The sequence below is a fragment of the Silurus aristotelis genome, assembly GCF_946808225.1.
Source record: "Silurus aristotelis genome assembly, chromosome: 8".
Taxonomy (NCBI): Eukaryota; Metazoa; Chordata; class Actinopteri; order Siluriformes; family Siluridae; genus Silurus; species Silurus aristotelis.
In genome coordinates this window covers 8,989,393-9,003,525 of record NC_139581.1, presented here as the reverse complement: position 1 = coordinate 9,003,525, position 14,133 = coordinate 8,989,393, and the positions used below count along the sequence as shown (strand labels likewise).

Below are 14,133 nucleotides of genomic sequence, written 5' to 3'. Positions count from 1 at the left end.
TAATCAGATTCCACAAAGGTCAGAAAAACAAAGGAAGTGTGTTTATACACTGTAGAGATGACAGGAAAGATAATAAAAAAAAAATATATATATATATTTATAAAACCCAACTGAATGAAGACCAGTGAACATATAAGCTGTATTTATTGAGGATTTAATACTGAAAACACTGGTATTCAGAGCTTTTAAACTCTATTTACATGTTGCACATGTTTCATTCGAATAAAACAGAGGCGTGTCTCAAGTGAGCGAATTTTCTTGACGTTAGTTAAGTGCATTTGTCGTTCGTTATATCAATTTAAGCTCCAAATAGAATCAAGTCCAGGCCTGTAGATGACCATATGATGTAACCACTAAAATGTCAGTGAAATTGATATTCTATTCTTGCATGCTGTAAATGGTGAGGTCTGTGTTTTAATACCACACTAGACTTTTTTAATCTTCCCACTCCAATGTAAGTCATTACAGAAAACACAGAACATTTTTATTTGATCAGTTATGTTTGCTGAATAAAGGAAGCAGCCAAGGAAATGCTAGCACACACTCTGGCACTCTTAGACAGGGATTTATTACTTTTACTTATTCTCACAATGGTGTAAACCTAACCCAGAACACGAGTCTACAACATGAGAAGCCTCAAATTCTCGAATTTCTTTACACATATGAGACAAAAACACAACAGCAGTTTACAGACTACATAAACACATCACAATACGCTAGCTGCTAGCACACAGTGACACAGTTACAGACACAGCAGCAGGACCTACAGGCTTCAATTCAATCTCATTACAGAGAGAGTTACTTTAATTCTGTATTAAAGAGACTCTAGTTTTCGAGAGATTTTGTGTTATATGGAAATACATGATGGAGGTTGAATTGAGGATCGGACACTGTGAGAAATACTGTCAGAGCGCGGTGAGGCTCATGTTCGTACCGCACAGTGCACATTCACGGTCGTGTAACGTTTCTACTGGCTCCAGAAAGCTAAAAATATTCTGGAAGACTTGAACCTTTAAACAGCCTCTGAAAGGTTAAAGGTCATGAAGGACCTCCAGAACAGTGGCAATGGACCAGGCCTGGGTCTCGCAGCTGAATGAGCAGTACTGACCGTTTTCGTTCGTCAGCTCTGGCAGACCCCTCCATGGGGACCTGAAAACAAAACACAGCATCGTACAGTAGGGTTCAGCTACAAACTATCTATCAGATTCAATTAAGTAGCCTGATGGTCTTATTGACCGAAATCAGCATAGTATTAACATACAGCAGAGCACAACTAATCAATGCTAGACAAAAAAATAAAAATGCAGTGGTTGTGTCAGGGTTCCTACACATTTTGAATTTCAAAATTCCATACTTTTCCAGACTCACACGTTTGTAGATGAAAATGCAGTTTTTAAATGTATCCGGATTGGTATAGGCGTAGCCATTGTTTTTATAAAAAATATTTTCACAAATGATTAATTTTATATTTTAGAAAACCGAATGGAGCAATAGAATGGAAGTACAAATCTTTCTCCAGACTCAGCGGGAAATCGTTTAAATGAAATTCCATACTTTTTCATAATGTGTGGGAACCCTGTCGTGTTCACTGTATTTACAAGATGATTTAATATGAATCGCTTTTATCTGGAAGTAACGTTTTCTGATAACCTGACATTTAACGTATTACAAAATCCAAGACCAATTCCAAGAATGTAAATACAACTGCAATGTAATTGTTGATATAAAAACCGAATTCTTTGGCGTTTATTAACACAATTAAAGAAATTAGTATATTTAAAGGTTTCATATAAATAACAGCATTATATTGCACATATAAGAGAGTTACCGGTATATTGTTAGTATATTGTTAAAGGCTTATTCTCACCATCGGTGTTCTAACAATAGTTTTTCCCACGACTATAACGTTCAAAAGGTGCATGCGTCATGTGATAGCGGGTGTACAATGATAACCTTTTATGTAAAGGCACTAAACTGTACATCAGCATAAACAAGAGTTAACAGTGTGTTTGAGTGAATGAATGGTGTGTGAAAAGGAAATATATAAAAAAGGTGGATATCGTTATCATTTTCCCACACCATTGAATGAAAAAATGCTCAGTTGTCATTTTTTTTTTAAGAAGTCCCCAGTGCCTGTCACAAGATAAGTCTTCAGTACAGAGGGGCAAGTTTTTGACGGTCTTGACAAAACAGGGTAATGAGAGAGCTAACTAGATTTAAGACAATCCAAAACATTAATAAAAAAAATATAAGGTAGATAAAAATGGTATTTGTTGGCAAATTAAACAAGGATTCTGTAGATAGTGAACTGTTATAAATGTAAGAAGTTTTTAGAACCGAATGACAAAAGAGAATTTGTTTTCAGTTTTGCATATTATTTGTAATTTACGGAAAACCATTTAGATATTTTAGAAGGAAAGCCTTTTAGACGAAATATATAAAAATGTAAGATTCTGTAGATTTTTGTAGAAAAGCCCTTGCACAGGTGACTATGAAAAACAGCACTCCAGAGCTTTACACGGTTTTCCTTTTTTTAAATCTAAGAAACGCAACGTTTTGGCATGGTTACCTCTCCAAATGGACGTAATGGCGAGAGAGAACGTTCTTCACCAGAAACACTGTCTTGTCGTAGGTTTCCTTTCCGAGCTTCTTGGCGAAATATAACTTGGCACGGAGGAAATAACCAACTGGCCAAAGCCATTCCTAAAAAAAAAAAGAACAAATATACATACAATAAAATTATGAATCTGAATCAGTGAAGGAAGATGATGTGAAATTAGCGATCAGGAAGCAGATCTGATTTGTCTCACAGGGCCTTGGTGGTAGTTGAAGCCTTTGGCTAGGTTGTAGTTGTCGTTGTCGAGCGAGTTGTCATAAACACCACAGTAAACCATGTCACTGTTAAAAAACAAATAATTAATTGCCAGAAAATGATTAATATAAGGTAAAAAAAAAAAAAGATTACATTTGGGACAGAAAGCAAGTCTTACTCTGGATCAAGTGTCTTCATTCCTAGCGGTCCGAGAAGCTTTTCTTCAGCGATACTCAGAGCCTCCCAGGCTCTCTCCACCGTGAACAGCTCCGGGGCCTAAAGAAAATTATAGACAAAATTTGGGGGGGACAACTAGCTATAAATCAAACAGCCCATTAAAGAACAAATTAGAAAAACACGAAACAATATAATTAATCTAAAGCTCAGTTCTTACCACCACCATGGCGATGGTGAAGTTGGGTCTGAGCTGGTAATCGCACCACGGGCTCGAGGCTCCACAGCTGTCCTTATAAATCCCCCTTTTATGGACCAGCTCGGGATGTTTCTCATTAGGGTCTTTAAAGTCGTGAGACACGTAGAACATTTTCTCAAAATTGTCCTGGATTTTTCTGTTCCACTCTTCATAGGACACAGTGAGCGGTTTACCTAAAGAATGAATAATCAGAATGATCAGAATACTTTATTGATCCCATATCATCCCCGTTTTATAACGATGCTCCACTTTGCAATAAATGAAATACAATAAATAGTGGGATGTTGGAGTGTGTTGTGTTCTTACCGTCTCTGTCGATGGTCATGGTGCTGTAAGGGAACAGACCCCACTTATGGAGTTCCACCAGCCAGCGTACGGCTGACTTACACAAACCCACGATCTCCACAGCTGAGCCGTCCCTGTTTTGGTGACACAGACCACAGAGGGTTTGACGGGTCTTACAGTGGGACCGCCACTCTAAGTAGCCAGCATTTACCCACATACATAAAAGCCAATAACTTTTTTGCCTCACGCAAAGTCTTCTGTATACAGTACAGTGGAACCTTGACACTTGTTACCTCGATAGTACACGACTATTCATTTGGAACCGGACTAAGAGGAACTTGTGAAAAATCTGATAGTTCACGAGAAGCTGCGAGTGGCTCAAAAGTCTGGAGTAACATTTCAAAACACAGTTTGTACTAATAAAAAACTTATCTATAAATTATTGCATTATTATATTATAAAATATATTTTTTTATTAAGTAATTCACAATTGTGAATGTACATGTGAACATGTGAATGTACATGTACAATTTCCGTTGAAAAAGGAACTATTAAAAGGAGAGAGTCAAAACCTTGCGATATTGTGTTACTCCCGAGGGGTCGTAGAACGTAACCCCCACGAGTATCGAGGTTGCACTGTATAGTGTTGAGCCACATTTACTTGTTTTCAAAGGTGTACACAAACACATTGAGCTAATGCGCTTTGTTCACATGATGGTTCATTTTTACATTTTTAATTATTTCTGCTGTTTCCTACATTATCAATAATTCATGTCATGTTGATCAAAATATATTATACTGGTTCTCACCTGAATAGTTTTAAACCCAAACACATCTAGGCATTAGTTTCTAGCATAAGCCATTAAATGCGAAATGGTTAAAAAAGTTGTCATAATTTGTAAGCATATCTTCTTCACATTGCTATTATACCTTTTTTTATGCAAATGTGGCTTGAATTGATGAATTGTGCAGATTGTGCTTGAATTTGGCTAATAAAGGGGAGTGTACGGCACCAGATCAACTGGTTCTCTATGTAAAAGGGTGAATCCTGTCTGGTGTCTGGCAATCAATATCCCACATAAAGTACCGTATTTTCCGGACTATAAGCTGCTCCTTTTTTTCCAACGCTTTGAACCCCGCGGCTTAAACAATGAAGCGGCTAATTTATGGATTTTTCCTGGGTTTTTTTCCGGTTTCACAAACTTCATGCCAAAAACTTCAAGCCCCATAACATTAGACCAATGAAATTGCAGAACAGGTTCAGGTGAACTAATGAATGGGCCGCACCACATCATAAATATGGATGTGGTTCCTCTGACGTTTGACCTGCCGCTCACTCGGACTGTCAACAGGAAATGTGAATCATTCGTCACGCTGAAAACAACCGGGCATGAAAAAACGCACTTCACCTGTGTTCTGAGCTGCACGGCATCAGGAGAAAAGATTCACCGATGGTGATTTTTAAACGCACAGCGATGCCAAAAGATAAACTCTCGAGAGAAATTGTTGTGAAAGGAAGGAGTGAGATAGTGAACAATGACTTTCTTGGTAGGCTACTGTTTAGATACAAGCCGTGTAACAGACACTGTCTTTCATTAAAGCTTGTGTAAAGTTCATTAGTTTCAATGTCGGCATCTGCGGCTTATTGACAGGTGCGGCGAATTTATGTTCAAAATAAAAATCTTTGTCAAATTCAGTGGGTGGGGCTTATATTTGGGTGCGCTTAATAGTCCGGAAATTATGGTATTACAATTACTAAATTGTCTCTTAAATAATAATAAAAATAAAAGATTAGTCAGTCAGTTAAAATCAGGTACCAGTTACCACTTTAATACACAAATACATGATCTACCAGACATAAAAATGTAAAGAGAATGAATTCAGTTTTGTCCGTGTTTGTGAGTATGTGATGTACCTGGGTGTAGCAGGAATCCCTTTATTGCGAGCTCGTTCGCTTTCGCCCATTTTATCCATCCAAGTGCCGCAGTTGAAGCGATTTCCTCCGTACACGAAACCATTGTCTGGATTCACCTTGGCCACTATGTTGAATCCTGGAGGAAAAATTAGATTTCAAATGTATTATTTATTATACATTTTATGTTAGCACTGTTCATATTTTAGTACAGCGGTTAATGTGATACCTTCATCTCTCATGTTACGATCGATCTGTGGTCCAGCGTTCCTCTCTCTGAACTCAATGCCCTTCATGTGGCGCTGAAGAGCTTCATGAATTACATCACACAGAGGCTGATCCTGCATGTGAACAGCACAAGACAAATCATAGATTGTACACCTATACTACAACCACATCATGCATACTGTACATTACTATACCTACATCTGCTATATTGCACACCCATTATATAGAACACATTCATAACCGAACCAAATTTATATATATTTAAAATGCTGTTGATTCTCGATGTGTGTTTTGGCAGCAAAAGGGTACAAACACAACATTCGGCAGATGGTCAATGTTATGCCTGATCGGTTGCTATAAAGTTATGCTTGGTCAGTGTATGTATTTATGTATATATACACACACACCGACCAGACATAACTATATGGTAACTGATCAGGAAGTCATACTACTTCATCATACATGCAATACCCACATCTCTCATACTACTATGACATCATACTACATAAACCTATATTGCTCAATTCTCTATTCAACACCTGTGTGTGTATGTGTGTGTCTCACCACAGTCCCTGGTGCCTGAGGCAATGCATCATCTGTAGGGTACATCCTGGAGACAGGGCACTGGAGAATAGCAACGCCATCAGGCACGATGCTGCAATAATCCTGAATACACTGCAGCCACCACCACACGGCGTCACGGCAGTTAAATCGGGCCGCTACCCCCTCGCCAAGCAGGTTGGGGATCAGGCCGTGTCTCAGAGTGCCAGCAAAGGACAGGATAATGTTCCTGACAGAGAAAGGGAAGCAATCCAAACATTCAATAATGTCCATTTACAGATCTCAGACTGCAGAATAATAGGTGGCTTCTAGCTCTATAACTAGATGGATTTATTACTCATGCTGCAGATTACCTGGCCTCCAGGTGACGACCAGTGAGCAGCAAGAGCCCTCGCAGGGCGATAAACGTGTCTCTGCCCCAGCAACGGAAGATTCCGGATGAGAAATGAGGCAAGCCTGTCAAAATTTCAATGAGCCAGAAATATGTACATTAATATGCTGAATAATTCATCACCTAATAATAAACAGAACTTTTATATAATTCCTAAAAATCCTTCACTTCTAGTCCTTTAACCAGTTCAAAGTTGATGTAATACACGAAACTATACATACCGTATTTTCCGGACTATAAGCCGCTACTTTTTTCCCACGTTTTGAACCCCGCGGCTTAAACAATGAAGCGGCTAATTTATGGATTTTTCCGGGGTTTTTCCCGGTTTCACAAGCTTCAAGCCAAAAAACTGAACCCCCATAACATTAGACCAATGAAATTGCCGAACAGTTTAAGGTGAAGTAATGAAACTCTTTATATTAAATCAGATGCGCTCCCACTGAATCGGGCCGCAGCACATCATAAATATCGATGTGGTTCCTCTGACGTTTGACCTGCCGCTCACTCGGACTGTCTACAGGAAATGCGAATCATTCGTCACGCTGAAAACAACCGGCAGGAAAAAACGCACTTCACCTGTGTTCTGAGCTGCACGGCATCGGGAGAAAAGCTTCACCGATGGTCCTTTTTAAACGCATGACGATGCCAAAAGATAAACTCCCGAGAGAAATTGTTGTGAAAGGAAGGAGGAAGACAGCGAACAATGACTTTCTTGGTAGGCTACTGTTTAGATACAAGCCGTGTAACAGACACTGTCTTTCCTTAAAGCCTGTGTAAAGTATATTGGTTTCAGCTTATTTATGTTCAAAATAAAAATCTTTGTAAAATTCAGTGCGGCTTATATTTGCGTGCGCTTAATAGTCCGGAAATTATGGTGCGTGTAATATCTGTGATGAGAATGCAGGTTCATGTGTTTATCAGTAACCTGCTGCCATGGAGACGCAGTACTGTTCCTCCTGCTTGGTGATCTCGCTGATGCGGCGTGGGACGTCGTGCAGTGCAGGAGAGAGGGGTGGAAGGGCAGGAAAACGACCCACACCACACATTTGCAGTGAACCCAGAGCCAGCAAACGGACAAAGGTTGAACCATCCTGCACAAACCTAACGTAATGTAGACAACAATAATTCACTCTTGGATATTTCTGTATGTTCCTGTTATCACAAGTCAGTTAGTTAAACATTCATGAAGATGACAAATAGATTTTATATGTATTTTTAAATGTACAATAATGTACAGTTTCATCAAACTGTAATGTAGCATTATTACTATAAAGGTCATTTGTTAACATAAGAGACTGACGGTGACATCTGTTTGAAGGTAGCGTCTAGGGCTTTGCTGTATGCGCCAACCAGGATGGCATCGAAGTAGCAGGGGATGAGGTAGCGAGGGATGTGTTTCAGGTAGCCAAACATGGCCTCGAACCACCTACCCACCTGCAAAGAGCGAAGAAAAAAAAAAAAATCCCAATATACACTTTTCCTATAATACAAAGATACACTTTTTGCCTATAAATAATTAAACTATTTTAATTACTACAATTATATAGTAAATTACATCGTCATACAAACTTATCTATTTCCCTTAAATAATTTAGTGAAATGTGTTAATTGTTGCATAAAGTGATGTATCTGTCACTTCCCTTAAATTTTATTAAGACCAGGAAGACTTTATTGCAAAACTCATAAATCCTGTGTATGTTTTTAGCTAAAATATAATCTTCATTTTTTCATGCAGTTTATTGTAATAAAAATTTGCTCTTGAATTTCTTTTTGCCCACAAAAAAACATTTCTGGTATTTTCCATCCTGCTATTCAATTTGCTGCAGTTAATAGTATTTAGTAACAGTAAAATACTACCTTCATTCTCCTTGTAAATCACATTTTGTTCACATGCTTTGGTTTTTCCGAAACAAACACTCACTGTAGGTTTATAGTCTCAGAATGCTCACCTCTCCGAGCACATCTTTGCGAGCCACCAGTCGGTTACTAACATAGTCGATCATCCAGTCTCCCTGTCTCAGGTTATCACAGAACGGGTGGCCCAGGTCGTTCTTAGGTCTGATGTCGGCCATGACTGAAATCAGGCCTGTGAAACAAATCCACATACATCTAAGTCAGAATCTCACATGCTGTACATTACCGCAGTCAACCAGTCGCCCTCTGTGGAAAACCTTGCACATAATTAATAGAGAAATAATCCGAATTGTTTAAACTCTTTTTCATCTTCTTTGTTCTAAACCGAGCATCACTTATAAAATCTTAAACCTCTTCACTGTGCAGGAACAACAGAGAATTTGGCGAAGTCTAGACTGTACCTTGCAGGCCACCGTACTTGAGGGTTGTCCACCCAGGGATGTTATAACAGCCACCACCGTCCTCCTTCTCCTCCTCATCACACCGGAACAAAAGCGAATTCAGATCAGCCAGAGTCAGCTTGTCCATGATCCTACGCACAAGGAAAACATGCAATTTGTTCTTCTGCCTCATCCTTATTATACCATTCTTCATTTCTTTTTGAATATCGTTACAATATCTTTATTTTAATATAAAAATATCTCTTGCATCCCTCAATCAATGCTAGTTTACTTCAATCTCAGTAACTTTTTCATATGTAGATCAAATACACAATAGAATACGGATAATTAAAAAAGGTTCCCTGATGTGTCTTTAAAAGAGAAGCTGATTGGCAGCCAGTGTATTACATAGAAGAATGTGTGTGTGTGTGCGTGTGTGTGTCTATCACCTACTGGCTCAGTGGGGTCTTGAGTATGGTGGGAGCATTCTCGTCCAGCACACTCCCTGCTTTGTACTCAGGGTTGAACTGAATGAGGTGACTCCTCAAAAAACCCACAAGATCCTGTGACTTTGGATCCAAACTCACCCTACAGAGAGATAATAATAATAATAATTATTATTATTATATTTAATAGATTGAAGTTAAATTTAAAAAAAAGCCACCGCACAGTGAAATTATATTTATTATACTGGATAATTAGATATTAATTTATACCACAAACTACATACAGCTAATAAAATATATATATATAAAAAAAAAAAAAATAAAAAAAAATAAATAAAAAAATTATATAAATTTACTCATATACAGCAAAAGAAAGGGAAACAACCTGTATACAACCTGAAACTCTGAGTCTGAGAGAATTAGCCACTGAATAAATCACGGCTATTTATGAGATTGTGTAAATATAACCTGTAATATGTTCAGAACCTGAAAGCGATGACGCTTCCAGGGGTGAGACGCTTGAACTCGATCTCCTGCACAAACTCGCTGCGGCCTCGTGATGTCACTTCAGTCTGCTTCACCACACTGCTGTCCTTCAGCTGAGACACAAAAAACAGCACAACCGAACACAATTACAACCAAGTAATAAACTAATAGACTGACTGACTAACTGATTACTGTAATCAGTAACTACAGGACAAAGCACACATTTGTGTAAAATATTAAAATGGTAATACATTCTTCTCTCATCGTGATCTGTAACTGGACTACACATGCATAATAAATCCTTTTGGAAAGATTTTGATCTGCAGCCCACTTTTAAATATATCGTGGGGCCTTTTCAGTCTTTTAACTAAAATAAGAGAGATATTAATCAGCATGTAGAAGTTATGTCAAAGAACAGGATGTTGATGTTTACTGACCCCTAGTGGCTTCACTGCGCAATAACAATTACAGTAAAAACACTGAAAAGCCTTCATCATCAATCAACCAGTTCCACGTCCATCGTAAGTAAAGATTTGACTTGTAATTCCCAAACAGTTGATATATAAATAAGATCAGGAGAACAAAAACTTGATTGTGTGACGTTTGAGAGCCCCGGTCTCTATTAAAAATGAAACAAACATGCAGTATAACTCCAAAAATGGTGAAAGTAGCTATAAAAATAAACCCTGAGGGGTGTGTGTAATTTTACACAAAACCTTTGTGTCTTTATATAATCAGACTCAAAGCTCTCATTAGGCACCAACCTGGATGTGCTCTTTAATCTCCACTGTGAACTCAGGCAGGCCATTAATGCTCTTCTCATCTTTTTTGTAGGCACCGGCCTGAGTCTCTACCATCCGAGCCTCCAACACCACCTCCTCTATCTTACCTGAAAGGGGGAAAAAAAAAAAAAAAAAGAAGAGAGTGCACGAGAGAGAGAGAGAGAGAGAGAGAGAGAAGGAATGGAGAGAAGAGAAGAAGATATTGATTCTAAACAATACACTTTTTTTAAATTATTTTTATTATTAAACTTGAAAACATACACAACAATACCAGGGGTATATATATAAAAAAAAAAAAAACAGAGTTAGCGCAGTGTCACTGTGGCTACTCACTATTTACCCAAAACACGATTTGTGGTACGTTGTAAAAATCTGATTTAGTTTTGCGCATGCGTGAAAATGCTGCCACTTCCGTTTTTTTTAACAACAGTCTAGCAATATGGATTCTTATGTGTTTTATGTCCAGCTTAAAGTATTTCTCTTAGGAGAAAATACTGATACTTCCACATATCGAGGAAGTGAATTAATAAAGGATGAAAGAAATGAAGACATTTGTTAAAGTATGCTGAAATAAGTAGAACCCATTTGGGTAATACAGAGGCGTGTGTGTGTGCGTGAGTGTGTGTGTGTGTTTTACATTTAATATTATATTTTTTGAGGATATGTTCTACTTATTTCAGCATACTTTAACAAATGTCTTCATTTTTTTCATCCTTCATTAATTCACTTCCTCCATTTGGGTAATACAGAGGTGTGTGTGTGTGTGTGTGTGTGTGTGTGTGTGTGTGTTTTACATTTTTAAAATTTAAAATGTTGAAGTGCACGAATGTTAATAATAATAATAATAAACTGTTAATAAAAAACAAAAAGCAATCTTATGTTTTGCATTGCTTGCCCCTGACTGACAAGGTACATACTAAACCGTGAATTTTGTATAGAGTTACCCCCTAAATGGTAACTGATACAATCAAATTTTCTGTTAGATTATTTAATGTCATTGTTAAAGCTGTTTGTTCAGGACAGACCATTTTTCAACTGACATTAAATTGGTAAAGGAAAATAACCTTAGGGTTGTTACAGTGTCTCCACTTTGAGCTGAGCCATGCCACACCCACGTTTTATTTATTTCCCTATAACAGCGCACCCGACAAATTTATTTTTTTTAGACTCCATTTCAAGAGTTCGTCATGACATTCACCTGGAATAAACATAGGTGGAACCTCAGTTGCGTATTTATGCTGTTTGGGGTTGCGGAAGGCGGTGCGACACACAGCCACGACGGACTGGTGCGAACTGGGAGAGTGACGAGTAACGGCAACGATGTCTTCATCCACCTGATCCACAAACACCTGGAGAGAGGGCACGCGCACACACACGCGCACACACACGCACATTACCCGTGTGTATAAACAGCTAGGGAAATCTTAAAAGCATGAACACAAAACATTAAGAGGGAAAAGCAGAGAACATAACATGATCCACAAACACGCATAGACGCATACAATTCAATTCAAGTAACCTTTAATAGACACTGCCACAAATCACCTTTATAGACTGAGGATATAATTTTTTTTTATTAGTACTTATAAAAATGTATATACATCTATACATTTATACCCACACAGACAACACTCACACCTACACTTACACACACCATGTGCTCACCTGGTTGAAGCCGTTGGCTGCGAGCTCTTGGTGCAGGCGGTTCAGAGCCAGCTTACCAGCGATGATGCCCGTCTGTGGCCTGACTTGTCCAGGGCTGGACTTCGTAGACTGGGGGTTCCACTTCTGGTAAAAGCGCTCCTCGGATACCACGGAGATCTGTTAAATAGTATACAGCTTTTAATCATTCTCCAGTTTATTAAATGTACTTGATAAATAGGATGCAAGAAGCTGATTAGATTTTTTTTTTTTTTTTTTTTTTTAAAGACCAGACATTTTAAGCCTGGAAGACATCAAATCAGTGTAATCCGAAATGGTAACATGAACATTACTCTAACCCTAGGTAAAGAAATACACAAAGATTGACTATTTCTCATAAACTCATGTAGTAAAGAGTGTGATCTTACCTGATGAGGTACGAGCTCATCATAGCCTCGAGTGCTACCGGTGGCACAGCAGGCCATAGAGACGATAGCAGAGCTGGGCAAGGAGTCGAACGCGGAACGGATCTGCAGCACACATGCACAAACAACACTAATTGTCAATAGTTTATTTAATAATTTATGTATATAATACTGTATACACACTATATGTAAGCATTAATGACTAAATGAAAATATCTTTGACACGTTATTTATTATATTATATTTCTTTTTAGTTATTTACAGGGTGGAGTGGGTGGAGAAGAGTGGCAGGAGTGATTTGTGATAGAAGAGTATCTGCGAGAGTGAAAGGGAAAGTTTATAGGACTGTGGTGAGACCTGTGATGTATGGATTAGAGACAGTGGCATTGAGTAAAAGAGTCAAAAGTTTTTGTTGGGAGTGACGAGGATAGACAGAATTAATAACGAGTTTATTAGAGGGACAGCGCATGTAGGACGTTTTGGAGACAAGGTGAGGGAGGCGAGATTGAGATGGTTTGGACTTGTGCAGAGGAGGGACATGGGGTATATCGGTAGGAAAATGCTGAGGATGGAGCCACCAGGAAGAAGGAAAAGAGGAAGGCCAAGGAAGAGGTTTATGGATGTGGTGAGGGAATAGTTCAGGTTACCTGAATGGGGCATTCGTTGTCATGTGTGATGTCCAGGAACATGGCATGGGCGATGCTGGGCACCAGAGGACGAAGGCTCGGCTGCAGGAAGGCTCCAACAGGCTCACCACCGTAACGGTACACCAACCTACCCTCCTCGTGACTGTCTCCGGCGCTCATTGCCTCTGTCGCACACAAAGTACATGAAGAATTCGAACACTACACAGGTCAAGATACAGGCTAGTACAAAAAAAAAAAAAAAAGCTTTATTTGCACATTTAAGCTGCAAACTAAGTGTAATGAATATCCTGTAACTCTTAGATAAACATTGCTGAAAACATATACAGTCCTTACTCTAGGTGCAAGAACGAACATATTACACCTTAATAACATTTATTTCTTTAACATTACTCTGTGGTATAGCACAAATGCAACAACGTACATTAACATGCTTTGTTGAACACTCAGCCAGCTAATTAGATTTACAAACACAACGTCATGCTAAAGGTGCTCATTTGCTGTTAGGTGTATTAGTGGTTAAAGGCTGAAATACTCCTATCTGGGTTTTTTGTTTTCAAATTGGGTGGATAAAAAAGTGGAATTAAAAATCATAACAGAATAGCACTCCTCTGAATTAGATATTTCCTGAACAAGCTATGATGCACTATGTGGACAAAAGTTTATGGACACCTGTTGTTAAGATTTGTAGGTGCTTTCTGAACATCCCATTCTACATTTAGTCCCTATTTGCCGTTGCCATTTGTGCACATTCGGGGCACAAGGGCAATAGTAAAGTTAGGTACTGATGTAG

At 38.5% G+C, this 14,133-nt stretch overlaps 1 protein-coding gene across 2 annotated transcripts in view; it reads right to left on the bottom strand.

Annotated features, from left to right (window-relative positions):
* Positions 1 to 549: 549 nt before the first annotated feature.
* Positions 550 to 14,133, bottom strand: part of agla (amylo-alpha-1, 6-glucosidase, 4-alpha-glucanotransferase a) — a 33,082-nt gene continuing 19,498 nt past the window's right edge. For both annotated transcript variants that reach the window (XM_083547794.1, XM_083547795.1), the window contains exons 14-34: positions 13,344 to 13,507; positions 12,700 to 12,801; positions 12,296 to 12,451; positions 11,829 to 11,979; positions 10,613 to 10,737; positions 9,849 to 9,961; positions 9,370 to 9,504; positions 8,938 to 9,068; positions 8,572 to 8,708; positions 7,923 to 8,056; positions 7,548 to 7,723; positions 6,585 to 6,687; positions 6,235 to 6,460; positions 5,672 to 5,783; positions 5,446 to 5,581; positions 3,552 to 3,664; positions 3,207 to 3,418; positions 2,991 to 3,088; positions 2,811 to 2,898; positions 2,570 to 2,703; positions 550 to 1,149 (exon numbers count right to left, since the gene is read on the bottom strand). In XM_083547794.1, the coding sequence (XP_083403920.1) occupies positions 1,032 to 1,149; positions 2,570 to 2,703; positions 2,811 to 2,898; positions 2,991 to 3,088; positions 3,207 to 3,418; positions 3,552 to 3,664; positions 5,446 to 5,581; positions 5,672 to 5,783; positions 6,235 to 6,460; positions 6,585 to 6,687; positions 7,548 to 7,723; positions 7,923 to 8,056; positions 8,572 to 8,708; positions 8,938 to 9,068; positions 9,370 to 9,504; positions 9,849 to 9,961; positions 10,613 to 10,737; positions 11,829 to 11,979; positions 12,296 to 12,451; positions 12,700 to 12,801; positions 13,344 to 13,507 (2,864 nt within the window). In that variant the 3' untranslated portion in view covers positions 550 to 1,031. The remainder of the gene's footprint in view (positions 1,150 to 2,569; positions 2,704 to 2,810; positions 2,899 to 2,990; positions 3,089 to 3,206; positions 3,419 to 3,551; positions 3,665 to 5,445; positions 5,582 to 5,671; positions 5,784 to 6,234; positions 6,461 to 6,584; positions 6,688 to 7,547; positions 7,724 to 7,922; positions 8,057 to 8,571; positions 8,709 to 8,937; positions 9,069 to 9,369; positions 9,505 to 9,848; positions 9,962 to 10,612; positions 10,738 to 11,828; positions 11,980 to 12,295; positions 12,452 to 12,699; positions 12,802 to 13,343; positions 13,508 to 14,133) is intronic.